This window comes from Periophthalmus magnuspinnatus, chromosome 1 (genome assembly GCF_009829125.3).
Source record: "Periophthalmus magnuspinnatus isolate fPerMag1 chromosome 1, fPerMag1.2.pri, whole genome shotgun sequence".
Classification (NCBI taxonomy): Eukaryota; Metazoa; Chordata; class Actinopteri; order Gobiiformes; family Gobiidae; genus Periophthalmus; species Periophthalmus magnuspinnatus.
Genome location: NC_047126.1, coordinates 5266654 through 5294104, shown reverse-complemented (window position 1 = coordinate 5294104; position 27451 = coordinate 5266654). Strand labels below are relative to the sequence as shown.

Below are 27451 nucleotides of genomic sequence, written 5' to 3'. Positions count from 1 at the left end.
GCTGCATGACGTCACAGATTTTGTATGGTACGTAACAATTGCCCATGTACGTGATTGCCTTTGCATATTTCAAGAGGAAAAAATATGTTGAAACCTGTGCTCTGTTGGACCCTTCAGGTATGTGGGTCCTGTGGCTGACCAGAGGTGTATTTATTGCCTGAGAGTGTTCACCTTTGCCGGGTCCGACCCTGTAATCAGGAAAAGGTGAAAGGAGAGAGTCCATCTGTCCTATCTCCCTCCTGTCACTCATTTCACTTTCATACTTGTATTGGACTTGTCTTTCAGCCATTGCACACTCCAGTTCGCTATACTTTACAAATCCTTTTTTAGGAATATCTGACCTCATGTAGTGAATCTAATGGGCCCAACCGTCCACAAACATTGCATAAGAACTCATGTTAACGTATAGAGAGCCAATGTTTGAGTGACTGATTACTACTTTTGTGCGTTTCTCAAGGTCGTTATGAAAAGAGGTAGTCGTTAAGAGACTAACTGGTGTTTAGGAAATGTCCAGGTGTCAGCAGACTCACAGAACCACTCATTTGGTTCCTGTGGCAGCTGGACAGGACAAGCACATCAAAGACCCTCATGCAAGCAGAGGTAACACGAGAGGCAATAGTGTGCAATAGTGGATTGATAATAGAATACAACTATTACTATAACTACGACAATTACTACTATAATGGAATACAACTACAGAAAAGTACAATTTAAATGCATGTCCTATTTCATGTGTTTACTGCACATCAAAAGCATTTTTATTGTACGATAACACAGTGGCTCCCAACTTTTTTGTCTTAAGTACCGCCTATGCGTCATCTCACACTCATTTTAGTTTAATAGTTTATTAGAGTTATAGAGTTTATTTAATAATTATAAATCTGTTTACTAGTGTGATGCTAATTCTAACTATATTTTCTTGTTTTAATAACATTCATGCCAAAATTATCCAACAGAAGCACTCTTAAGGATATAAAATGTACTGTAAAGAATATTCTACATTAGCCATTGGGTCTTCTCCCTCTGGGCCTTATTAAAATACTTTTAATATGATATATACTTGAAATGTACTATATAGGCAAGTACTTGTTCAAATAGTTTGGAGTCTCTGATTTTAAGATAACCACAATATCCATCTGGGTACATTGTAGTCTACGGAGTATTGAAAATTGTGCAGAAACTCCCAGGATGCCTACACGCACACATTAAAAAAGTGTATAACCCAAACTCTGTCTGATTTAGCTGGTGAAACGTAGACTACATTACTTCTCTACGCAGCTGTAATGTAAGGATATAACACTATGGGAGTTTGTCTTGGTACTTCTTTCACATACTTTAGGATTACTGTCGATCTGTTTCTCTTACTGCATCTTTCACGCACCATAGACTCACTCAGCATGACTTCAGTTTTTTTTTTTTTTTAATAGTTCCTATGCGTCCCAATTCTTTATCCACACTTAAACACTATGCAAGCATCTATCTTTCCTCACACATGTACTCCAGATATGTGCAGGAACAGCGCAGTTAAAAGTTTTCTCCAGCTTTATGGTTTCCAGTGTATAGCGGTTAAGGAATTGCATGGTATATAAATTATAAATCAAAACATATTGTAGATGATTTCATATAGTGTCCATTCAATCATTTTTATTTCTTGAGGATAAGATGTTTTTTTTTGGTTTTTTTTTTACAATGTGTAAAATGTTCCAATGAGGCAGTAATTTGTTAGTTATTGCTACCCCACTATAATTGACTATTTTGTTACATTGCAATCACGTTTAACAACTTTACACAAGTTGGAACTACACTAACTCTAGTGTTCTCCATACCCTCCTAAAACTGTCCTCTTTCCTCCCCTTTCAGGTCAACCCCACCTCACGGGCTTCTCTCCCTGTAAAGGATGAATGCTTGTATCCCTGTGCTTGAGGCTGGATGTATGAGGGTCTTCAGTGTCCAGTCTCTCCATGGCTCAGCTGCAGCTCTGCTCCTGCAGTCGGGGTCAGGCCCTGGCACTACTCCTGCTCATTCTCCAACTCACACTTCTCAACCAATCATTTGTTTCTGGTTTCTCGGATATAAACTTTGACCTGACTCCCAAGGTAGGATTTCCGTTTCAATAGATTTAATATTTTTGTTATTGTATGTGCAAAATTCACAAAGTGTGGGCAGGAAAAAAATCCCAAAACAAGTGTATTAAATGAATGATATGGCAAAAATAATAACAATGCAAAAATACTGGTAGAGTTTGAATAATCAGTCACACTATGTGTCATTGTTGCTGGTGCTATTCTGTCATTGGACCACTTTTGAAGTTAACTACTGCAAACTGGTAACACAAGAGCTGCAGTTTTAAAGAGTCAGTTCTTTGGCCATCACAGTTTGACTTTTCTCATATTTATTAAAATCCAAATGCATGCTTATTGTTTCTGCCTCAACTTTGAGTAGAGGGTGTTTATTTATGGTCATAATGCTATGCCTGCAGAAGTATAAAATGGTGAAGGGAGACTTCTCTCGGACTTTCCTACGTGTTGGCTATCACAAAATAGCTGAGATTCCAGCAGGAGCACGCAACATCAGCATACAGGAGACAATGAAGAGCCGCAATTATCTGGGTATAAAAATAGACAGGAAAGTGTTGTGCAACATAGTTCATAAAATATTTAAACTAACCAGTGAAGTTGTAAAAAATATGTTTTGTCTTCAGCCCTACAGACTAAACATGGTGTGTCCATAATCAATGGAAATTGGGTGATTGATAGACCAGGTATCTACACAGCAGTTGGAACACAGTTAATGTATAAAAGACCCAATGAGATTCGCTCACGCATGGGAGAGTCTATTACTACTCCAGGGCCACTGAGTGAGGACCTGATTCTATATGTAAGTCTGTCACAGACAGAAGATCAGCACTAACATTCTTAGACACAAGTCTTATGTCTCCTGTCTGTGCAGCTCATCTATCAACAGCCCAATCCCAGTGTGTACTATGAGTACAGTCTGCCCTCACCACACACAGGGCACAATCCAAAACCCCATGAGGGTTCAAATGTTATTGCCCCAGGTGAGATCACAGACTTATCCCCTCTCATGTTACAGAGAATGAAACACTGCATTACAATGTAAATATGGAAACATTTGGTATTCTTTTGATGTATACTATACACCATATATCATATGTCATGGTTAATATGAATTACATGCTAAAATATGTCTCTGTTTCTCATGAGGGGTAACCACAAACCCACCCCTCTCAAGGAGCGCGGTTAACAAAAGTGGCATCTCTAACAACATCAATGAGAACACCCATCTGTATCAGGCTCTAACCACACCAGCTGTGACCACAAAACTGCAGACCATGTACAAGTGGGTACAGTCAGGACACAGCGAGTGCAGCACCACATGTGGCACTGGTAAGTACACACAGTTGTACATGTAGATCTACACACATGTACATGCTCATGGTGGTGTATGTTGTCAGGCACGCGGCACATGCTCTGGGCCTGTGTGGAGAAGGATTCCCAAACAACTGTGTCTTCTGACCTTTGCGACTCTGCTCTTGAACCAGCAAAGCAGCAAGAGAACTGCAATCCCCAGCACTGCCCTGCATAGTAAACAACAAACACACACACCATATATACAGATATAACAAAATATAAGTGCATGTGTGTGTTTTTTTCATGGGCCTATGAGTTTCTCTTCCATATTATGGATTATATTTAAAGGTACAGTATGTAACTTTCACCTGCATGATTCCATGTAAATGTTTTTTTCCTCGTTGTGGAAGATTATAGCCCAAGGGACATTTCCATGGAAACAAGCAGGAGGAGAGGATTGCCAACTGATTTTAGCTAGAACAGTTGAGGGTCTGTATTGGCCATTTGTTTTTTTCTAGACTTATAATTCACAGAGTGAGAGAGAGAGAGAGAGAGAGAGAAAGAGAGAGAGAGAGAGAGAGAGAGAGAGAAGAGAAGAGAGAGAGGGAGAGAGAGAGAGAATGTGTAGTTTATTTCCTCCATTTAATTTCATTTGCCCTACTCCATACAATATTACATGTGGTCTGCATTCTGTGCTACACCTTAAATGTTCCTTTTCATCCTTGGGCAGCTGGGATATTGGGGAGTGGTCTGAGTGCAGTGCAAAATGTGGGCCTGGTACTCAGCAGCGGCAGGTTATCTGCCGCCAGGTCACCCAGACGCACGCCAATGGCACCGAGACTTCTGTGACTGTAGCGTTGGAACAATGTGGCTCCACTGAAATGCCTGACACCAAGTCCACCTGTCAGCTCAAGATCTGTAGCCAGTGGGAGGTCCGGTCTGAATGGACTCCGGTAAGAAACACAGTAACAAGATGATTCAGATCAATTCATATTTTCATTGTACAACACTGCATATCTGCCAGTGCTCAGTGCCATGTGGAGTGGGCCAACGCAGCAGAGAGGTGATGTGCGTGAGTAACCAGGGGGAACTTGAGCCAGACAAAGAGTGTAATATGAACATAAAACCAGACACTCTGCAAAACTGTGACATGGGCAAGTGTGCTCGCAGCTGGTTCACCTCACAGTGGAGCCAACAGGTGAGACTCCACAACTGATTATGTCATTATTATAGAAACAAGAATATCCCTGAGAGAATGTCTACATTGTGTTCCTCAGTGCACTGCTGCGTGTGGCAGAGGGAATCGCACTCGGACAGCTGTGTGCCTTATGGACTATGTGACAGATCTTCCACTGGGCAGCTGTGAAGGAGAGCGACCACCGGAGGTGACAACATGTGATTCAGGCCCCTGCCAAAACCGCTTTGAGTGGTACACAGGACCCTGGAGTCAGGTAAATTATAATTATACTTTCTCTCATAAATCATTACATTTTTATGTATGTGATTCATTGTGTTCCAGTGTTCTGCAGACTGTGGAAATGGAACACAGACCCGGAATGCTGCTTGTATTATCACTAATAATGGGAACATGGATGTTGTTGACCAAGCAAATTGTGACAGTGAGTTGAAGCCCATCACAGCTCAGGCCTGCACTCTGAAGCCTTGTGGGGTCCAGTGGTATGTCTCGGAGTGGAGTACAGTAAGTGATTTGTTGATTAGGATTTGTCAGGCAAAACACTGACATTTTTAGTACTGGTTCTATGTGCTGTTTCTCTAGTGCTCTCGTTCTTGTAATGGTGGCTACCGTGTGCGTGAAATGCGCTGTCTGACAGACAATATTGCCCCAAGCGAAAACTGTGACCCACACGTGACCCCAAACACACGAGAAGAATGCAACACACAGCCTTGCCTTGCAGAGATTGGTAAGCCTCAGCAGCTTTAGTCAAGAAAAATGAGACAAGTTTACAGACAGAATGAAGTGTGCTGTGGATTAACACTTGTTGTGTACTGTTCATAACCTCACAACCGTTTTCCTCATTTCAGATCCTCAGTGCAGTGACCAGTATCACAAATGTTTGGTGGTAGTTCAAGCTCGTCTCTGCATTTATCCTTACTATAGAAGTGTCTGTTGTGCTTCCTGTTCTCGAGCCCAGAAAACATTCCCTGCCAACATTCACCAGAACAGGATACGCCGGTGATAAAACTGACTTCTTTAAATGGGATAGTTCACCGCTGACATCTTTGCTTAGTGATAAAAAATACTCAAATAAAAATACACTCACCACAGCATGAATGACCTGCCCACCTAGAGTGTCTATTACCAGAATTTCCTGTGCTTCAATCCAGCATATTATCTACCCATCCATGTTTAAAAAAATATTTGAATGATCTAATCAGTAGACTGTGTGGGAATAAAAATATGTAATATTTTTTACTTGTTCTGTAAAATCTCTGTACACCGGTGGCCAATATGAAGTTCCAGGAGTGTGTAAAGCATGCATGTAGTGAATACAATGCACAGTGAACAATTATCTTTGTACTCAAGGCAGTTATAGTAATACCTTTGTTTTAATGGAACCGCTGAACTGACAGCATGTAAAAGGCCATAACTCAATTGCAAGAACACAGAAAGTAACATTAAAAACACCATTGACTCACATTGCATACTCTCTTGTAAAACAAAGTAGCAAGTTCTTCACAAACACAACCCTGCATTTTCTTCTCCATGTTTCCCCACAGTTGTCTTGTGTCTGTGGCTGCTGTTAGGTCCATGCTGTTGTGGCTGTGTAAAAAGTCTCAAGTGAACCTGGGCCTTTGGTAAGAGGGCTGCGGGGTCCACATCACTGTCTGCACTTAACCGCACGGACACCATCACCCCAAAACATTCAAGGCCAGAGGGTGAAAGTTTCCTCAGAACCATTCAAAGCTCTCCAAAAATAGTTCCCATTACTGTAGTATAACAATTACTTATTTGTGTTGATGAAATGTTGTATTAAGCATCGTACCGTGGTTCACAAATTCCATAACTGTATATGTTTACAAAAGACATAAATATAGGTTACAATTCCGTAAAAATAAAATTGATATAGTTTTCTTAAATGATAATTTACCAGAGGCAAACTCAGAAACAGATCTTTGACACTAGGCAAAAACATTAGAAAAAAGCCCTGAGGTCAAATAAAACAATGTCTCATCTCACGCACATACTGCAGTAATGTCCTATCTTTATTACAAGCAAACTCTGCAGGACTGTAGGCAGAATAATCGAGTCCTGTTCAGCTCAATCAGTGGTAGTATGCAAGTGCACTGCTCTGTGTTACTGCGAGACTAGCTGGACTCTGAGACATAAGGAGAATGTGAAGGCACACTTATCGGAGGCAGCTTGTCCCCAAGATTTTTATGTAAAACTATCAAGGAAGATTTCAAAGGCAGGGGTGTAGGTTATCGATTCAGAGGTGAGGCGGCAGTGAAGCAGGTTCAGGCCAAATTACCCAAGACTGCCTGATAAGAATGCTCTGTGATAACGTTTATTGTAGGACCTGACTATCTCACATAAAAATATGATTTCAATTTATAACCAGCTGGGTCGCTACTTAAATATTTCTTCACTATGAGAAGTGAATTGAATTCAATTAAACAAGGTTCAATTTCCCTTTCCCGATGTTATTGTACATAATAGGTATAAATGTATGACACAAGAATATACATTGGCTTTAATCTACCATTTCAAGAGTACATCCAAGCATTCAAGGTAAGGACTTTGGCTTTTAAAAGTTAGGCCCAATCCGAAATGGAGCAACACTAAGGACCAAGGAGGAGGAGTAAAGAGCTATTGCTGCTTTTGGTGGATCTGATTCCTCCTAACCAGCCACAGGAACAACAGCTGTTCAGTAAAGACTACAACACCCAGAAGACGGACTACAAGTGCACCATCCTCCACTACTGCGCTGAGTCTCATGAGAATATTAAAACTTTCAGTCTTTACAATCAACATTTTCATCACAGCGATAGCCTACATAAATAAAGTGACTGTACATGAGTGAAACTACCGCTGTTAAATCCAGAACTGCGCTAAACCCGGACATGAATCTCTGAAGTTAACTATGAACTGTCTCCAATGTGACATAAGCACCAGCTCTGAGCAGGTTCAAATATTCTCCAGACATCAGCAGCACACATCCCCTGTCACAGAAAGAGCAAATATATTACACTGAGTCCTGTCCTTTAGTCCCACAGCAGCTGGTATCAGTGGCACAAGGAGGGAGCTGTGTTTTCAGCTTAGTTTATGCAAAGTAGCCATGTGGTTTTAAGTTTAGTTTCTGTAAAACGTAAAAAAATGCACACAGCTGCATTAACCACATTAACGCTGATGTATTTCAATAGCTTTTATGCTTAATATGTTGTAGGGTTGAGCTTATTAATACAAAATATTTTAATAATCTGCTGCAGTATATAACTTTCAAATTAGTATTTGAAATCTTTTGGTTTGATCTGTGCAATGAATTGTGGGATGCCTCTTAGCTCCCTTACTGCTGGTTAGAAACCTCCTGAGGTTCCTATGCTAAAGGAGCTATGAAAGGAAGCATAATTGCTCCTTGCCTTACTCCTTCCTAACTTCACTTATCAATTCAGATGGTCCTTGTCAAGGCTGACGACGGTGCATGTCCGGGTCAATGATCATGAAAGGAGCTTTCTAGGCGCATTTATCCAATTCGGATGGGGCCTTGGTCTATATGTAAAGATATGAAACACACCATTAAAAACACGCACATTCGACACACATACCACCACTAAAATAAAAATACATTTCACTCACACTCATTTCTCACATTCTCTGTGTTCCAATCACATACATATTAGGGGTAGGATACAAAAATTACAAAACAAAAACAAAAAAAAACAAAAACCAAGGACCATTTTTTGAGGTTATTAACTGGTAGAGCTCGTATTTTCTCATGTGCAAATCATATAAAAATGCTACAATTCATTCTCCTGTGAACAAGACCGGTTCAGGGCAAGCCATGTCTCCTTTAGTTTGCAAATATAAAGAGGCTTGGACATTGGCAGCACAGTTTGCTTAATCAGCGACAATGCAGTCTTTTCTCCTCTTGTGCTCTATCCATTCATGTTTTGGTAGAGGTTTTTGTTTTAGATATGACCCCAGTCAAAAACGTTCATCCGGTAAGTCATTAAAAAATGTAGCACATCTGTGAATCCATCCTCACAGAATTCAGCTCAGGCTTGCAATCCAAAATGTCGTCCTATGAACCCATGAGTGTGTCACTCACTGTCAGTTTCTATGTCTGAGTCAGACCACTGCACTGGGCTCAGTTTGCCATGGCGCTGGGCATACTCTATGACTGCTGTATAGCAGAAATAGTACTGGTCCCAGGTCTGAATACTAAAAGCCCTCTGAGTGCGCATTCGGCGCACAGTTTGACACACATCTACAGTGCCTATGTCCTCTAGACGTGAAAGACAGATGTCCAGAGTGCAGAATGTACCTTAGTAAAAAAAACAAAAAAACAGCTCATCAATTAAATTTATCAAAAACGTTGACAGGTGAATAATGCAATAACATACCTGTGCGACCAATGCCAGCACTACAATGGACAACCACTGGAGGGCCCTCTGGACGGCCGTTCCAACTAGTGCCCAAGTTTTGTACAGCTGTTTTCTGCCTCTGAATTACATGTTCACGGAAATCCAACATGGCTGTAGCACTTTTGGGCACTCCAAAGTCTGGCCAGCTGACATACAGGTAGTGACACACCTCTCGCCTTTCACCAGACTAAGAAAAGTAAGTAAAGTGTTTTTGTTTGTTTGTTTTTAAATAAAAAAAAAAAAGTCAATTAATCTTACCTGTGTGTTGTACAACTCTAAATGGGAGAGTTTGAAGTCTTGAAACACTTGGATGTGAGTGTTTCTGATCAAAAAGCACCCATGCTGCTCAGTCCTACCCTCTTCTAGAGGCCAGTACTGACCACACTTGACACGGCCACGCTCTACCACCCTGAAAGAAGATCAACACTACTTAGATTTGATTGGAGGTGATTTATACTCCTTGTGACTACCCCACAATCTTCTCAAAACCTAATAGATTGAACATTCAGTTTGCGCCAATTCTACAGGAATTTTCTGTAACAAATGAGAAATGCATGAGCAGTTACATTGTCTCACCTTGTGGTCATAACAATAATTAGTACCATCTGTTCCCACACCATGCGCCAGAAGTCAACAAATGTTTTAGGCAAAGGACCTGAGAAACACAAAAAAAATGTTTGACAGAAGCCAGAAAACATTTTTTTAAACTGACGGCTCAACAGATGCATACCCTGAGTAGCAATATAGGCATTTCTTCTTTTGTAACCATCCATGAAGCTAGCATTAATGTAGTCTGATGTCTGCAACCAGGAGATGAATTACACAAGGATTACGGTCACATCTACAGTGAAGTAATGAGTGAATCATTTACCTCATCATCAGCATCACAGAGCTGAGAAAGTCGCACACGAGAGTGGTCCAGGCACAGCACGTCGCTGTACCGATTTTTTATTTGATTGGCCAGTTTCCTAAAACAGAGGGACACACAGAAGAGTTATAATAATAACTGAAAATGATACCTTACACATGTATTGCACTTCACAGGCTTGACAAGTGTCTCAGAGTGCTACAATGTAGTTGATTATGCATATATTTGCCCAAGGACACAAAGACAATATGCTCTGGTCAGAGTGTGGTTCGAACTGCTGACCTTTGGGTTGGTGGATGAGCGCTCCACTGAGCCACTGTCAGCCCAAGTTAGTAAGTGCCTACTGTGTAATATAATGTCTTACTTTGAATAATCAAAGGTTCCTGTTGGAGGTTCCTTGCGAATTTCCTCATACTCCTGGTAGATCCCCTTCTTCTTTTTCCTTTTGACATGCTCCACCAGGTCATGCAGCGTCATGCCACCTTGTTCTGGCATGTGAACCGACTCCTCTATGCAGCGCTCGTCATCGTCTGACCAGGAGAGGTGCGGTGACTGAGAAGAGGCCTGATGTGGAGGACGAGGCAAAGACTTCTGGGGCAGCGGAGGAACACCTTCCTCATCCAGATCCTCACTATCATTAGTCTGAAGCTCCTCCGATCTTTTGGCATTGTCTGTGTCCTTACCATCCGACACATCCACGTTGTCCTTTAGAGAGAGCGGTGTGTCAGGGGGTGTGTCTGATTGTGGAGGAGCCTGATGCCCACGGCCATTGACATTAGCATTGAGACTGGAGCGACTGGTTACAGCTGAGCCATTCCAGTGTTGGTGATTTCCCAGTGGTCTGTTGGCAGCAGAATGTGGAGCCTGTTGGTTAAGGTCTGGGTCTCGAGTCCTGCCCTCCACATTGTCATAGTGGTTGTGTGGATTTGCATTACTATCATCAAAGCAGTTAGAGTTAGCTGCAACTTGCTCAGAACCTAACTGTGTATTAATGTGAGTGTGGTCAGCGCCAGCGCTTGACTTGCTGCACTCCAAACTATAGGACCGCAGAAGACTTCCTACACAGTCATGAGTGTCATGCCTCTGCGTTTCACCCTCAATGGCATTTGTTTGCGTATTGACACAAGACTGGATCCATGCCACATGGCTATACTGGGATGTTCCCCCCAGGTGTTCAGGGAGGGAGGAAATGGGGATATGGTTGGCCAACTCATGCGCCCTCACCGTGCACACCTGATGAGAGAAATATATACTTTCAGTTAACACCGATATGCAATATTATCGAAAAATGTAAAGTGTATTGTGAAGGAACGATTGCATACCCTTTCTCTTAATTTCTCACGTACAAATAGTCGGAGAACTGCAAAAGGGGCCCGAAACCACAGTGGTGATGAGACAATGAAGACACATTTCAACCGAGCTGGGAATGCCCCCTAAATATGTCAAAGAAAAAATCAATGATAGCAAGATAGCTTCAAAATGATTTGAGGGGAAAACACAAAACAGATAAAAATATTTACCTTGAGCAAATTGAGGATCTTGACACAGAGCTCATAGTCAAAATTTCCGTAGCTTGAGTTAGTCATGTCGTAGATAAAAATTAGTCCATCTCTTTGTGTTTGGATGCTGAGAAGAGACAAATAATTAGAAAGAACATTTTATGGTACAGAGATTCATTAATTTGCAAAATAACTGCGGTCCAAAAACTAATAAAATGGTTGCATATGCTTCACCTTTCTATGGCTTTGTCAAGCTGATAGATGATGGCCTGCAGGACAGCCTTGTGCGTGGAGGCATCCGGCCTGTGTAGACGAGCTGTGAATAGTGCTAGAGCAGCTCCTTTTGCATCACGGCCAGGCTACGTGACAATTTATGGAAAAGTAGCGTGTCAATTTCTTTGCATTCAAATATATTAAGCAAAAGGGTTTGTCACTAACCAGCACTGTAAATTTTCCACTGAGCAGCTCAGAGCGAAGGGGCTCCTCGTCAGGGTTGATATTAATGATTCCCTCTTTAAGTCTTGTGTTCTGATTGGAACAGAACATCATATTAGTCTTTTGAATGGCACATTTTGCATGTATGTATTGCTTCATTAAAATCAGTCATACCGACATTCCCACATTATTTGCAAATGATACAAGTGTAACTAATATTACATAGCAATAAAAAGTTAAGCCAAGTCCAGAATAGTAATAGGCCAAATGAAGTGTAGTTCAAGCAAGAGTGGGAGTGCCTCAAACCAAAGGTTGTCCGTGACAAGAAAGTCACATGACAGAGGTCTAAGTTTGTCTGGCAGCAGAAACATTGTGTGTATGTGAGTATAATACATTATATTCTTGTTATCATTATAATCGACAAACGTACTGGTAAAAAAATGTATTAAAGGAAATGAATGAAGCCTGCACTCTTACTCTTTCATAAAAAGGTACTACAACAACTGAACCTGGGTTGCCACTTGCCAGTGCATAAAACCTGGAGATAGAGAACTTAAACAAGTGTTTCTCAGTTTATATGGAAAGACCATTTCTCATGTGAAACCTCCAGAATTCACTCACTGGGTGACAGAGTCTGCACTAGCACCGATCAACTGATCTGAATCCTCACTACCTAAACCCCAGCACCGGCAGCCAGAGACTCCTTTTTTTTTTAAATTTAAACTGGATATCAGCATTGGATCTGGCAACCCAAATGAATGGGACATTATGTCCATCATTTTTGCAATAAAGAATACATCAGCATTAGAATTATTATCAGTAAAAGCTATAATTGATTTGCAAACTTTTACCTCATATCTGGAGACACAGATAGGTCAAGATTATAGAATTTAAAATCAAAATCCTACATACAGTTCAAATAATGTAATATTTCAAAATCCCCTGCAGATGGCAGCATGTTGAGGCTTAATTTTTGGTGAATGCTTAGTGCTGTAACTAGGTGTGAGGCCTTGTTTTTCCCATTTAATGTCAAGGGACTCAAGTATGGGAAGGAGAAAATCCTTATTAGACATCTAACTAAATAGAAAATAGACAAAAAGCCTGAAATGAACAACACACTGGCATAAAATGTATATACAGAAACGGTACCTTGTATGCTTGAAAGAGATCAATGGCTCTGGACACATCAAACTTGCGTGCCATAAGAAACTTAACAGCTGTAGGTTGGGAGACCAGCCCAGCACTGTGTGGCTGCTCCCTGCTGCGCACTTCACTCAGGAACTCTTCAACAGCCTGGGTGGCAAGAAACATGTGAAATAAATAATACTGACGGAATAAATCCTAACCCCAATTCAAATTATTGCATGCGGGAGATGGTAAAGTAGTTGCCCATAATTGTGTGCATTTATCCGGGTTGGATGACCTCTCAGATAATCCAGTTTACCTAAATACTTAATCATTTCTTTTTGGATTAGTATATTGTATGTGTGATGCCCTTCTAAGATCAACAAAACTGGTTTCAGGAGATTCTTTAATATGTCATGTCATTGGTAAGAATAAGTCTCAAAATGTAAATAATAAAAAAATAAATAAACAACAAAGCTTATTTTGCATAACTGCAAATTGTAAAACTGTATTTGAATAGGGGGAATCTGTAATTCGATGTGTGCCATGATCATCGACAAGCCCATCCCCTTTACTAGAAAGTGATGGCAACAACAATGCTAAGAACCGCATCTTCGTTTCTGTGAACTGTGAACCGTAAATCTGAGTGACATGATGCAGCCTGCCAGCTCCTCGTGGAGGGGTGTCTGATTTAATACACGGGTGACCACCACATAAAACCATCTGGGATAATGGTTGATAACGTGTACTTAGACAAAACAAGCAACAAAATCGTAAAAGCAACAAAAGCTAGCATTAGCAGAGGGCTATGGTACATGTGGTAGCTGGACTGCTAACCATACCGTTATTTACAATCCAATCTGCGTGGGCTGAGCCGACAAACGTAAAACTATTGGCGCGTAAACCCGAAATGATATACATATTAGACAACAACGAAAATATTGTCAATGTCCGTGGGTAATAAGACGGACCATCGAGACCCTCGTTAACCTGTAGCCTTCGCTACCAACACTAGCACCCGCTAACTGCTGTCAGTCACACCGGAGCCACTCCAGAGGCAACAGGGCCAAGGCTGTTTACTTAACAATACTACCAGCAACCACATGACATGATATGTACCAAAGATCGCTAATACAGACATTCCTTATTCTGGAAAGTTAACATAATAATGAGGCTGGATAACTTAAGAAAATTCCAACAAGTTAACCTTACCAGCTGCTCCTGAGTTGTCAGGGCTTCCGCCATCTTGAAGCCTCCGCAACGTCGCAGCGGGCGCGCCCACTATCCCTCACCCCCGCCCCGGACTGCTCCACTATCCCTCACCCCCGCCCCGGGCCGCTCCACTATCCCTCACCCCCGCCCCGGGCCGCTCCACTATCCTTCATCCCCGCCCCAGATTGCTCCTCTCACCGATTTACCGGACATTTGCATTATTTGCGTTTATCAAGTTTACCACTATACAGCCATGGCATCTATTGAAGTATTCCAATCTATTTCAATTACGGTTTCTTTTTTTTCTAATTACTTTACTTTTCTTTGTTGAACTCATTGCCAACACATATATTATACTGTATTTTATTCTGCATTAATCTATTTTATGGACCCAACCCAAACTGCAACAAACTATTGTAACAACTAAATCATCACGTTTGGCCAGAGCCGGAACCTTTGTGTTGGAACTATTTTCTTCCGGCCTTCTTTCTCAGTAACACCAGGGCGGGGCTTCTCCTGGCGGACTTTTTCAACAGCTCATGGGGAAGTTGTTTACATTTTCTAATCACTAAGTACTAATTCAGGAAACATCGCCAAGGTAATTTAGTAAATGTTCCCTGTATAAATGGCTCGATTAAGCTTTCTGTAATTAGATGAACCAGTGTCATGGGACCATCATGGTTTCACTAATAAACAACATTTTATTTATCTGGCGTTTTTCCGAAACAATATGCTACTATGAGCCCTGCTCCTAACTCCAAAAAGAAAAACTACATGGGACTGCACCATATCAAAAAAACCCGAAGGTATATTTGTGTCAGACACTGTCTTTTTGGTGGTTATAGTTCATATTTTGAGAATTTACCTCGAGATTCATCTCGTAATTGCTTTTAGAGCTGATGAACCAAGAGACAACTGCACTCTAGCAGGCAATAGTGACAAACCAGGCATAAGCAGGGATAGCACCATGGTGAGTGTTACTATTTTAACCAAAATATGTTGTTTCACAATCTCTGAATTTCATAAATCTTGCATTAGGGGGGAGGAACTCGACCTCAGTTTGGAGAATCCACCTTAGCTCTTGATGAAGAGCTATTGCAGGTGCTTGATGCTGCTGATGCAATGAAACCTTCAACTGCTGTGCACACTGACAATGTAGTTTCTATTATACCATTGAGAGGCCATTCAACAATTTCAAAGAATCAAAATATGGGTTTAAGAAGTAATACCATTAGCAAGATGTGTGCTGCTCAACCAGATACACATGTATCCACAAAAGGTGCCAACATCTCAAGGAGTGTGTGCAGTAATGCTGTTAATCGCCAGAAGCCTGACTGGAGAGATGACTGCAAAGACCTTGCCCAGCGTCTGCTTTTTAATGAAGATGGAGAGGAATCTCCCCAGTCTACCTCAAGTTGCACTGTGGCAGATAAAGAACAACCTGTGCAAACACTAGATATTAATACTATGTAAGCATTGCCATACTTTTTTTTAATGGATTCACTGTGACAAATTTACAAATGCCCTTAAATTACAGTACACAGAATAAATCTCCCAGAAGACATCACTTACCTCAGAGTGCAGATAAAGGCAAAAACGGAGAACACCTGAATGCTTTCAGCAACTACATATTGTTTAGTCCTACACAATTGGCGGAGGCTAGAAAACGGGCCAAACAGCAGCAGTCATTACAGAATCAGTCTGCATCAGTGCTGACAGTTCCCACTGGATTAGATGCCACCACTCTTAATAACACTTCAATCCAACCAGGTGTGTATACTATATATTGTATTTATGTGTGTACATACCTCCTCCAATATGAGTGTGTGCTTTTGTATACAGGCACTGTTATGTGTGCCCCTGAAGAGCAGGCCGAGAAGCTGTTTTTGTCCAGTTGGGGTTTACCTAAACCTGTTTTGGATCGTTACCACAAACTTGGAGTCACTCACATGTTTGAATGGCAGGCTCAGTGTCTAGCAGTTGGCCGTGTTCTGCATGGAGGAAACCTAGTTTACTCTGGTAAGATTTACAGTCTTGTCTTGTTTTGCTGCATTTGTTTTTACATTAATTTTGTTTACAGCTCCTACTAGTGCTGGAAAAACACTAGTGTCAGAACTACTCATGTTAAAGCGAGTACTTGAGACAAAAAGAAAAGCCCTTTTTATTTTGCCATTTGTCTCTGTGGCCAAAGAAAAGATGCATTACCTTCAGGTAAGGAACAAAGGAGTGCATACATACAACATGAAGTCTAATAATGACAGTTTGATTATTATTATGATCAGAATGTGTTTGAAGAAGCGGGTGTTCGTGTAGAGGGATACATGGGCAGCACGTCTGCTGCAGGCGGGTTTTCGTCTTTGGATGTTGCTGTTTGTACAATAGAAAAGGCGAATTCTCTCATCAACAGACTTATTGAAGAAAATAATATGGGGTTATTGGGTAATTATGATCAGTCATTATCATTTTCATATGTGTTCTGGATCACTTAATCCTTTATTTTTTTAGGTATGGTGGTGGTTGATGAGTTGCACATGGTTGGTGATTCTGGAAGAGGGTATCTGCTAGAACTTCTCTTAACAAAAATCCAATACCTTTCATTGAAACAAAACATAACAGGGTCTGTAAATGCATCTTATGCTGCCGGACAGGTTGTACATGAATCATTGTGAAAAAAACTTGTGATGTTTTAGGTCACATTCTGGGAGTGTACAGATTGTTGGTATGAGTGCTACTTTACCGAACCTATCCCTTTTGGCCAAATGGCTTGGAGCTGATCTTTATCAAACTGACTATCGGCCTGTGCCACTAGAGGAACATCTAAAGATTGGAAGCAATATTTACAACAAGAGTCTTTCTGTGATTCGACAGTTTACACCTGCACTGAGTATTAAAGTAAAACCTATGTTTGAACTTTTGAAACACAATGTAATCTCCAAACGAGAGCGAAGCATTCCAATTAACATATTTTCTTTTCGAGGGCGATGATGACCATATTGTAAGCCTCTGTTACGAGACTGTGAGTGAGGGCCATTCTGTGCTGCTTTTCTGCCCTTCAAAGAATTGGTGCGAGAAACTTGCAGATGGCATTGCGAGGGAATTTTATAATCTTCAACATAAAAGTAGGTGGAAAGTACATTTTATTACATGCTGGAAGTGAAGACGGCATCAAAACATTCACAAATACAATGTAATACAAAAAGTGTGACTCATAAATAAGCACCTTCCTCTTCAGAAACTCATTGTGAAAGAGATTCTCAGCCTGTGACCCTGAATCTAGAGGGCCTGGAGGAAGTAGTTGCACAGCTAAAACGAACTCCCGCTGGCTTGGACCCTATACTCCAGCGCACTGTCCCTTGGGGAGTTGGCTTCCACCATGCGGGTAGAAAAACAAAGCTATTCACTTACCAAATTCATCAGCTAGATCAAAACTATCTTCAATGACTCTGTAACTCTTACAGGTCTCACATTTGATGAGCGAGATGTTTTAGAAGGAGCATTTCGTCAAAGTATAGTGAGGGTCCTGTGTGCTACTTCTACACTCTCTTCAGGGGTAAATCTGCCTGCCAGAAGAGTCATCATTCGGACCCCTACGTTCAATGGACGCATATTGGACCCTCTCACATATAAGCAGATGGCAGGGCGAGCTGGGAGGAAAGGGGTGGACACTACAGGTACAGTTAAAAAGTTTATTTTCGTATTACTCGGGATTCATTTGTATCCTTTCCCAGGCGAGAGTGTATTGGTATGTAAAGAAGCAGAGCGACAGAAAGGCATAACACTTCTCAGAGGTGATCTTCAACCAATCCGCAGCTGCCTAGTCAAGAGGGAGGGAGAGGGCGTCACCACCAGTATGCTGCGGGCCATCCTCGAGGTAACCATAGTAACAATTCAAGAATACATCAATACACAATACTGTATATGTACTTTCTGACACTAGATAGTTGTTGGAGGTGTTGCCAGTAAACCACAGGATGTCCGCTTGTATGCCTCATGTTCGCTTCTGGCTGCTAGCTTGAAATGTGAGGGGAGACCGACAAATGAAGAGACCAATACGGGGGCAATTGAGGCCTGCGTTGAATGGCTCATGGACAATGAATTCATAAGTATCCAAAAAGAAGAAGGTGATCACAAAGCTTTTTTCTTATATTACAAATCCAAGCAGTAACCCAGCTCTCGGTGGAATACTTACAGTTGTATTGTTCTTGTCTATTAAGAGGAGCGGTACTGTCCGACTCAACTTGGTGCTGCCACCCTATCTTCATCTCTCTCACCTCCAGAGGCTTTGAAAATATTTGCAGATCTCCAACGGGCTATGAAAGGCTTTGTTCTGGAAAACGACTTGCATATTTTGTATTTGGTATACATTCAAGTATCTCTCACTTTTCGCTTCACCAAACCACAAATATTTGTAACAAAAGCTGACATGACCTTGCTGTATCTTGATTTCTCAACAGATTACTCCGCTGTATGCAGAATGGACTACCATAGACTGGTATCAGTTTTTCTGTTTGTGGGAACAACTGTCTTCTTCAATGAAAAGAGTTGCTGAGTTAGTTGGCATCCAGGAAGGCTTTCTTGCACGATCTGTCAGCGGAAAGCTCGTTGCCAAGACAGAGAAGCAGCACAGGCAGATGGCTATACATAAACGGTAGCATATCTTCTATGCCAACGGTTTGAGATTAAACCTTTTATGTTTGTAGCGAAGCTGCATTTAGACGTTATTTTCATAGTAGACTTGTCAAACTATTATATCTATTGCACATTGAGATTTTTAAATACATATTTAAACAGATAAAGATAAAAAGACTTTAAGGTAGAGAATATTTATGAATACATGTTTGGGTCACAGATATGATCAAGATTGTTAAAATCTGTTTTTAATAACTGATGATTAGTCACAGTTGTTCTGATTAGCCACTGCAGCCCTAATTAGTAGCTGTTTGTGCAAAGCTAATCTACAGTACATATAATAAAATTAAATATTTGCATTTTCCAACAAAGTTAGGTAAGACAATGGCACATTACTGACCTTTAGACAGTTTTATTTCATTTTAATTTACATCTACCTCTTTTTTATTTTTTATTTATTGTTGCTAAGAAATTAAATCATGTTTGTCAGGTTTTTCACCACTCTTGTACTTCATGATCTTGTGAATGAGGTTCCTCTGGGAACAGTGGCATCTAAATACAATTGCAATCGTGGACAGTTACAGTCTCTACAACAGTCTGCTTCTACATACGCAGGTACACAAACACTATAAGAATGATCTGCATGTTTTTTTTATATAAACATTTAAGATGATAAATTCAATGGCTAAACATAACCTCTCAATTCTTGAATATCAAATTGTTTAATCAAAACTAATGACGGACCTGTTCCTGTTTTAGGTATGGTGACAGTTTTCTGCAAGCGTTTGGGTTGGTACAATTTGGAGTTGCTGCTGTCCCAGTACCAGACCAGACTGAGCTTTGGTGTCCAAAGGGAGCTGGTCGACTTGGTCCGGGTTTCACTATTAAATGCAACTAGAGCCAGAGCTCTTTATGCTCAAGGTCTCTGTACTGTTGCTGAGCTGGCCAGAGCCACTGTAGAGAATGTGGAGAAAGCACTGAGGAATGCTGTTCCATTTAAGAGGTGTGTACATAACATTCTGAGGTTAATCTTTAATTAGATTTTTAGTTACATTACGAAGCATACCATTTTTACAATAATACAATAAGTGATTAAGAGATGATAAATGGGAAGTTTATACATGGAATAATATAGTAAAGAAACATGCCAAATTTCTTCTGGTTTATTTCCTGTAGACTGTAACTCACGCCAAAACAAGAGCAAAACAACAGCAGCCTCAACTCACTAGGGCCAGTCTCCAAAACAGACCAGTAACTGACTCTAGAACCTTCACATCAACTTGCCTGCATAACATACAAAAGCGGTTACATTCACAACAATACAGACAGTTACAAGAACAACAATACAGACAATTACAAGAACAACAAAAGGTGTCAACTCTGAACTAAACGCAAAATATAAGATCATAGCACTATGTTATACCATTTTATCTTTATAATTTTGTAGTTGCAACCTGTTCTTTAACACAAGCACAAATCATAATTTGCTATTTATAATATTATATTGTACAAAAGCTTATATATTTCTGTGTTTGTAGCTCTAGACGTGCAGTGGACGAGAGTGAGTTTGAGGCAGCAGAGAGGAGAAGTCTGCGGTGTGTCTGGGTGACCGGTGGACGGGCCTTGACTGAACAGGAAGCTGCAGTAGAGATCATCTCTGAGGCACAGATTCTTCTTCAGGAAGACCTGGCACAGTTAGGAATTCAATGGGACCCTTCAATATGTCCTCCTATAATCCCTGAAAACCAAAAGGACAGCATGGACTCCTCTGATAGTTCCTCTGAATCACTAATTGGCTCATGTGAAATAGATGTAAAGAACGTCACCGAACAACCTAATGAGGGCGGGGTTGATAAAAATACAAAAACACAAGCGGAGGATGACAATGGAAACCCAATTGCAATAGAAGAAACAAAAAAAGAAAATGTAGATGAAATCAAAACTGAAATTCACGCCACATTAAAGACACAACCCGTACCTGAAAGGAGCCTGACACAAGAATTATCAGACATCGTATCAAGCCCATCAATTCAAGCTGTGCCCAAAGTCATTCAGCCATCACCATCTTCACCTATGCCCCCACCCCGTTTCAGACCGCTGGGATTCAGATCTGAACAAAGGGATTTTGATGGGACATCCACAAGTGATGGATCCAGAGTTAATGGACAGTCACCTCCTCGGCCAGGCAGACTTCAGCACTCTATGGTTCTAAGTAAAGTCCTCAACTCCATACAAACAAAAGACACGTCACTCAAACAACTGAATGTGGCAGAGTCTTGTATGATTCCAAGTGCTCCTCCAGATACCAAGCAAGAAAACACAAATGAAGAAAGGCAAAATGAATCACCAGGATCAGTTCCTCTATTCTCCCCAGAGGCAAAAAGACGAAGATTAGCAAGTGAAGATAAGTTTTCATCCCCAGAGCTTTATGCAAGTAAAGAAGAGGTGAAAAGTGGCAATGAGAGTTTTGGGGACAGCTTTGAGTTGGACACTCAGACAGAAAGAATCATGGCACAGCAAAACCACCAATACAGAACTGAGAATGACAAAGAGGAGTCTAAAACGGTAGAAGGAGACGAGGTGGAAGAAGATTCAGATGAAGTTGAAAAGGGACAAAATGAAGCCAGAACTGCTACAGACAAAGAAGTAGCCGTATTTGCTTCTTCTCTCACAGATAGCCAGATGGAACTCATCCTTGACACCAGCAATCAGGTTAGTAAGACTACATTTCTTACAATGTCAATGCTTCATCTAAATCTAAAATTATTCCTCTAGCATACTGTTTTTTCCCTAAGTATAAGTCGCACCAGCCAAAAAATGCATAATAATGAAGAAAAACACATATTTCACATATAAATCGCATCTGAGTATATAGTCTGGAAAATACTGTAACCTTAAAGGGAATAGAAACAAGATTATGCATTTAAAATTTTATGCTGTGCTCAAAAAGTTCAGTGGAGTATGGAATGTAAAGAATATATAGTTCTTTATCCCAAAATTTTGAAGTTCAAACATTTTAATAATATTTTTTACTTTCCCACAGATCTATCCAGCAAACAATGTGGCTCATAATCAAATTAAAGGAGGTTTAGTGGAAGAAATGAACTTGGGAAGAGACTCGTCCACATCAGACAGTCCTAACAGAAGCAGTAGTTTTATATTTGACAGTTTATATGATAGTTCACTTTTGGCGTGCTTGAGCCCAAACAATGGGGAAAACCAATCGGATGATGAGAAGGCAGAAACAGCTGAACAAGGGTGTCCACTACCATCAACACAGGACCGAAGGCGCAGTCAGGTCTTGGCGAATCAGGAAGCAGAGCGGCAAGAAGCTGTCCAATGGGGTGAATCGTCTTTCAGTCTTTCTGAATGGGGAGACTCTTTATTAGTTGGTGAGCACTTCCTGGAAAGGCAGAGTCAACTTCGTCAAAAGGAAAAGACTAAAGCGCCTAATGCTGACAAACCATCTGATTTGCCACAAAACACAACGGAACAGGAGGACAAAAATCCACAGAGTACCAAAGGAAACGAGGAAAAACTAGGACATGTGGTTACCAGACAAAACAACATGGAGGTTAAGTATCTGTCAGAACAAAACAACATGGAAGTAGATGCATTGCCTCAACAATGTCTCCAACAGGAATCTGAAAATATTTTTTTCTGCAGTCCTGGTGTCCAAGAGATCTTTGACCGTTGGCCTAGTATGACAGAACAGACTGAGCAGAAAACCTCAACAGGTACTCACACCGTGTACAACTCCAAAAGGACTTCTCAAAATGCTGCAGTTACATCCAAGGTCGTCACAGATAAGAAAGACAATGCTGTTGACCTGGTTCCTCCTACTCAACCAACAGCGCCAGTCACACCAAGAGTCAAACTGACCACTTCTTCTGTGCATTCGCCTCTTACTACTCAGCCACTCAATCAATCAACTCCCACAAATTTGCTACCGGTAAAAACAAGAGTCTCGAAATGTCCCACTTCTCACGCAAAGGCCATCAGAAAACCTGTAACGGTCATAAATCATCAACAAAAAACTAAAAGTGTCCCCGAGTCTGCTCCTACTTCAAATGCTGACCCCCAGAGCGATGCTGCGTTGTCCTCTGTGCAATCAAAGTCTCCCTCTGACTTGGAAAACTGTGAGATTGATGAAGGATTTAGTTTGCAGTTGTCCCAGGATGCTAGCCCCACTTCAAGTAACCCCGGGACATTCTCCATCATTGACGTTGCGAGTGACAAGCGTCTATTCGATACCTTTATAAGTGAATGGAAAACAAAAGGAAGATATTCTCTGAGTTTGGCTTGTGAGAAGAGGCCACACCAACTGGAGCAGCTTGAAACAGGGATAGGAGCAAGGCATAAGAGAGGTAAAGGTAATATTTACATTTATATGAAAGCCATAGAAAACTGACTAAATAATGTAATTCGTTGTTCATTGTTCATTCTCATGCTCACACATAAAGACAATATTTTATTTAACTGATTATGAAGTATGAATGAAGTATTACGGTAATATTTTCAATGCATGCAAAATGATGTTATGTTGTTTCCTCATCACAAACAGACCCGGAGTTGTGTTTTCTTTCATTCACACATGTTTGAGAAACCCTTTATTATAATTGTCTATTTTTTTTTTTTGCCTCACTGTTCACCTTCACTAGAATCATTTAGATGATTTTAGTTCTGTAATTACTAATCTCTACTGAAGTAAAAGTCAAAGGTAACTGTAAACTTAAACTGTATATGACATCAAAAAGTGGAAAAAAAAAAAGCATTTTGAGCTTTGGGGATGCAGACAGACTAATAAAAAAGTAGTAAACAAACATGTGAATGAAGCAAAACACAACTCCAGGTCTGTTTTCGAGGAGGTAACAACATCATAACAGCATAAAGTTCTCACAAAAGAAAATATTTTGTAATATAGGACCTTTAAGCTATTCTGTAAATAATTATTGTGCAGTTTGTTTATTTTACTGACAAGTTCTGGACTTTTCTTTGCAGGAACAGCAGCTCCTCATAAATCCAGTCTGGAGAATGGTTTTCCAATCAGAAACAGTGAAGGACATGTGCTTATGGGGCTGTCGGTCTGTTGGGGGGCAAAAGATGCTTTCTACATATCATTTCAGAGAGAGCAGGGCCAAGGTAATGTCAACATGAATCTGACTACTGCAAACTCTATAAAATCTATATCCAGGGGCTTCGGATTGGGGCGGTAAGGGCCCAGTGCAAGGGGTCTGTAATGTGCATTTTAATTTAAGTTTATTTTTATGTAGCGCATTTAAAACAACTACAGCTGAGCAAAATGTTTCACAAAAAAGTCATTAGAGATTCAGCAGTGTGGTCCCTCCAACATGTTTGTTCCAAGAATTCCCAGCTACACGAGTGCATATATCTTTACTTTACTTATTTGTTTCCTAATCGCCAGTAGAGTATTCATAAAATGTTTCACTCTCAATGCTGTTCTCTTTCTGTACCAGGCCTCAGCTCCAGTTTGGCCCCTCCTGCACTGGATGAGGCGCTGACAGTCACTGAGAGACTGAAGCAAGTGAAGCTGTGTCTGGAAACGATATCAGATACATCGAGAAGAAGTACCGCAATTGTGTATGACGTCATTGAGGTGTACAAAACCCTCGTATTGAGTTGTGGCGTTAGCTTGGAGATGAACTGTGAAGACCCCAAGGTGATAAAACAGCAATGTTCTATTACTGACATGTTTTTGTTTTTTTGTTTTAATATATCAAATCAAATGAATGCTCTTAATAAATATGTGTACAGGTTGCATGCTGGCTGCTAGACCCAGGCAGTGAAGAACGAATTCTACACAATATGGTTACAGTCTATTGCCCCGAAGAGCTCCCTCTGCTTGAAGGACTTGGAAGTGCACATACGTACTGTCCCCGTGTCAGGGCAGCGACTGAGAGCGTCCTCCTTTATGCTCTCATGAACCACTTGACTGGGTTGCTAGAGAAAGGCGGCATACTAGACTTTTTCACAAGAGTTGAGATGCCATCCCAACTTTGTCTCGCTCTGTTGGAATTAAACGGAGTGGGTTTCAGTGTAGAAGAATGTGAGAGACAAAAACACGTCATGCAAGCCAAACTCACAGCTCTTGAGTCGCAGGCATACAGTCTGGCGGGGCATAGCTTCTCTTTAACGAGCATCGATGACATAGCACAGGTTAGACAAGCAAAACAATTTTCAATTTTCAAACGGAACATAAGAAAATTAAATTACACAGTTTCGTTATTTCAGGTGTTGTATTTTGAACTCCATCTGCCTCCTAATGGCGACATTGGGGCCTCAAAATCCAAGAAGACTCTGGGTTACACCAGGAGAGGGGGCAAAGTGCGACTTGGGAAGCAGTTTAGCACCACCAAGGTACAGCCACCAACAGCTGACATGTGATGATTTGGTTTGATTTTGTTTTGATTTTTTTCAGGATGTTTTGGAGAAACTGCGCCCCCTGCATCCTTTACCTGGTATAATCCTTGAGTGGAGAAGAATCACTAATGCTTTGACCAAAGTGGTGTTTCCACTTCAGAGAGAAAAGCGGCACCATTCTGGGCTGGCTATGGACAGGATTTACCCCACAGCACAGACGCACACAGCCACAGGTAAAATGTTCTTTGCAAATAGTATATTTCATTTTATTCTAAACATATTTTTCTGTTGTAGGTAGAGTGAGTTTCACTGAGCCCAACATACAAAATGTTCCAAAAGATTTTGAGATCCACATGCCCACAGTTGTGGGTGAGAGTCCTCCTTCACAAGAGAAATGCCACTTAATCACCAAACCAGGGTAAGTGAAATATTTAATCATGCACTGATCAAATTAAATTAACCAGGACTATTTAAAATGAAATAATAATGTTACCCTATTAAAAGGAAAAAGAGACGCTCTGTTGTAGCTTCTGCAGCAGCCGGTAGTGCAGACAAAGGGCCTGCGTTCTCAGTCAGCATGAGACATGCTTTTGTGCCTTTTTCAGGTAAGAACATTTTGAAACACAATTTTCACTGGTCACTTTGACATTACTTGTTTAAACTGTAGGTGGAATGATATTAGCAGCTGATTATTCCCAATTGGAGTTAAGAGTTTTGGCTCATCTTTCAAAGGATCACAGACTTATTCAGGTAGGATACATATTCTTAAAAAAATAAAAATCATAATAAAATAAAGCAAACTAATGTGCCTGTGACAGGTGCTTAATGGAGGAGCAGATGTGTTTCGCTGCATTGCAGCCGAATGGAAAAGTGTTGATCCTGAGAGTGTAAATGACAACTTGAGACAACAGGCAAAGCAGGTGAAAAACTATTGAATGTTAATCCTTAGTCCTCCAGCAGTATATAACAGTCTTTTTGTTTTTAGATTTGCTATGGCATTATTTATGGAATGGGTGCAAAGTCTTTGGGGGAGCAGATGGGAGTGGAGGAGGATGACGCAGCATTCTACATTGAGAGCTTTAAATCAAGATACAAAGGTACATAAAATCTAATTAAGTGATACATGTGCCATTAAAATTAAACATATCAATTCTACATTTCAGGGATTAATGCCTTTCTGAAGGAGACTGTGAAGAACTGTGTGAAGAATGGTTATGTTCAAACCCTGATGGGCCGTAGGAGGTACCTGCCTGGAATCACAAATGCAAATGTACACGTCAAATCACATGTGAGTGAGATATTTAGTTTTTTATTCATACATTACAAAGACCACAAGAGCAAAAACAACATAATAAACAGAAAAAGCTCATCATCAGGCAGGAATGCTGAGGGGGTGTGCTTTAGGGTGTGTGTGATTATTTTGTCCCTGCTTCCCTCATGAGGTCAGATCCCCATGATGTCAGTCTTTTATTATTAGATAGACTCTCCCTTCAGGGATCAGGTTAAAAGTTCATTTGTGTTGTGTTATTTTATTTAAATTTTGGATTATTTCTAATTCTATTCAAATCCACTCTATGACTTTAACATTATGTGTCCAGGCTGAGAGACAGGCGGTCAACACAACTGTTCAAGGTTCAGCTGCCGACATTGTCAAACTCGCCACCGTCAATATCGAGAAACAACTGAGGAAAACCTACCCTACGGCGCCTTTGTCCCACCAGCACGTCCCCTCAGGTAACATCCATAATGGTCCACTGGTTTGTTTAGTTTTCTAAATAAAGTAACTAATTTATCTCTTGACATAATTAAAATATTCAGAAAAAACACAACGCCGGATTACTACATCCCAAAGACGAGGTGCTTATTTTGTCCTACAGCTGCATGATGAACTTATTTATGAAACTTCAGAAGAAAACCTTATACAGGTATAGGGATCTTGACATATTTTCTCTTTGAAATTATTACTGTTACGAATCTACTTTGGTCTAACATTTGGTCATGTTTTTTTTTACCTTTTTTTGTTCAGGTTGCTCACACAGTCAAGAAAGAGATGGAGTGTGCAGTAAAACTATATGTAAAACTTAAGGCTAAAGTCAAAGTGGGACCAAGTTGGGGTAATTTACAAGATCTAGATATTTAATAAGTATGTATTGTCATGTAAATAGGATATGAACTTGGATTTTAAATTATAAACGCTAACTATGAAATGTACATAAATTGATTGTAACGAGACACTGATGAAGTGTTAGCTATTTATAAATCTGAAACATATAATAATGATCTTTAAGTTATATGAACAATATGAAATGAACTTAAAATGAGTCAAG

General features: G+C 40.6%; 3 protein-coding genes across 4 annotated transcripts; 2 read left to right on the top strand and 1 right to left on the bottom strand.

The window, feature by feature from the left end:
* The first annotated feature begins 506 nt into the window (after nt 1-506).
* On the top strand, nt 507-5574 carry adamtsl7 (ADAMTS-like 7). The gene is made up of 14 exons (XM_033978986.2): nt 507-600; nt 1861-1890; nt 1948-2096; nt 2480-2609; nt 2702-2877; nt 2950-3058; nt 3225-3407; nt 3476-3605; nt 4102-4324; nt 4396-4569; nt 4649-4822; nt 4891-5070; nt 5149-5293; nt 5415-5574. The coding sequence occupies exons 1-14, from the start codon at nt 507-509 to the stop codon at nt 5567-5569; spliced, it is 2052 nt and encodes a 683-aa protein (XP_033834877.1). The 3' UTR covers nt 5570-5574.
* A 346-nt stretch (nt 5575-5920) lies between these two features.
* Nucleotides 5921-14215, bottom strand: ptpn9b (protein tyrosine phosphatase non-receptor type 9b). Of its 2 annotated transcripts, XM_033966703.2 has the most exons (13): nt 14115-14215; nt 12927-13070; nt 11781-11870; nt 11577-11701; nt 11364-11469; nt 11166-11276; nt 10208-11076; nt 9847-9943; nt 9706-9775; nt 9552-9630; nt 9234-9384; nt 8955-9162; nt 5921-8875 (listed from the first exon to the last, which is right to left on the bottom strand). In XM_033966703.2, exons 1-13 carry the CDS (start codon nt 14145-14147, stop codon nt 8652-8654), a joined length of 2307 nt encoding a protein of 768 aa, XP_033822594.1. In that variant the 5' UTR covers nt 14148-14215; the 3' UTR covers nt 5921-8651. The 2 variants fall into 2 exon arrangements, with proteins under 2 accessions (XP_033822594.1, XP_055077888.1); XM_055221913.1 differs by lacking the exons at nt 11577-11701; nt 11781-11870 and having other exon boundaries at nt 14115-14192.
* An 805-nt stretch (nt 14216-15020) lies between these two features.
* Nucleotides 15021-27384, top strand: polq (polymerase (DNA directed), theta). Its single transcript, XM_055230915.1, has 33 exons — nt 15021-15084; nt 15153-15583; nt 15652-15884; nt 15957-16133; nt 16195-16325; nt 16397-16553; nt 16620-16731; nt 16805-17006; nt 17092-17233; nt 17347-17493; nt 17573-17785; nt 17843-17985; nt 18052-18235; nt 18329-18471; nt 18569-18762; nt 19234-19358; nt 19503-19746; nt 20282-21455; nt 21787-23116; nt 23745-23885; nt 24221-24423; nt 24519-24920; nt 24996-25121; nt 25183-25357; nt 25419-25542; nt 25629-25729; nt 25792-25874; nt 25943-26044; nt 26110-26221; nt 26288-26412; nt 26723-26858; nt 26943-27049; nt 27151-27384. The coding sequence occupies exons 1-33, from the start codon at nt 15082-15084 to the stop codon at nt 27262-27264; spliced, it is 7536 nt and encodes a 2511-aa protein (XP_055086890.1). The 5' UTR covers nt 15021-15081; the 3' UTR covers nt 27265-27384.
* The last annotated feature ends 67 nt before the right edge of the window (nt 27385-27451 follow it).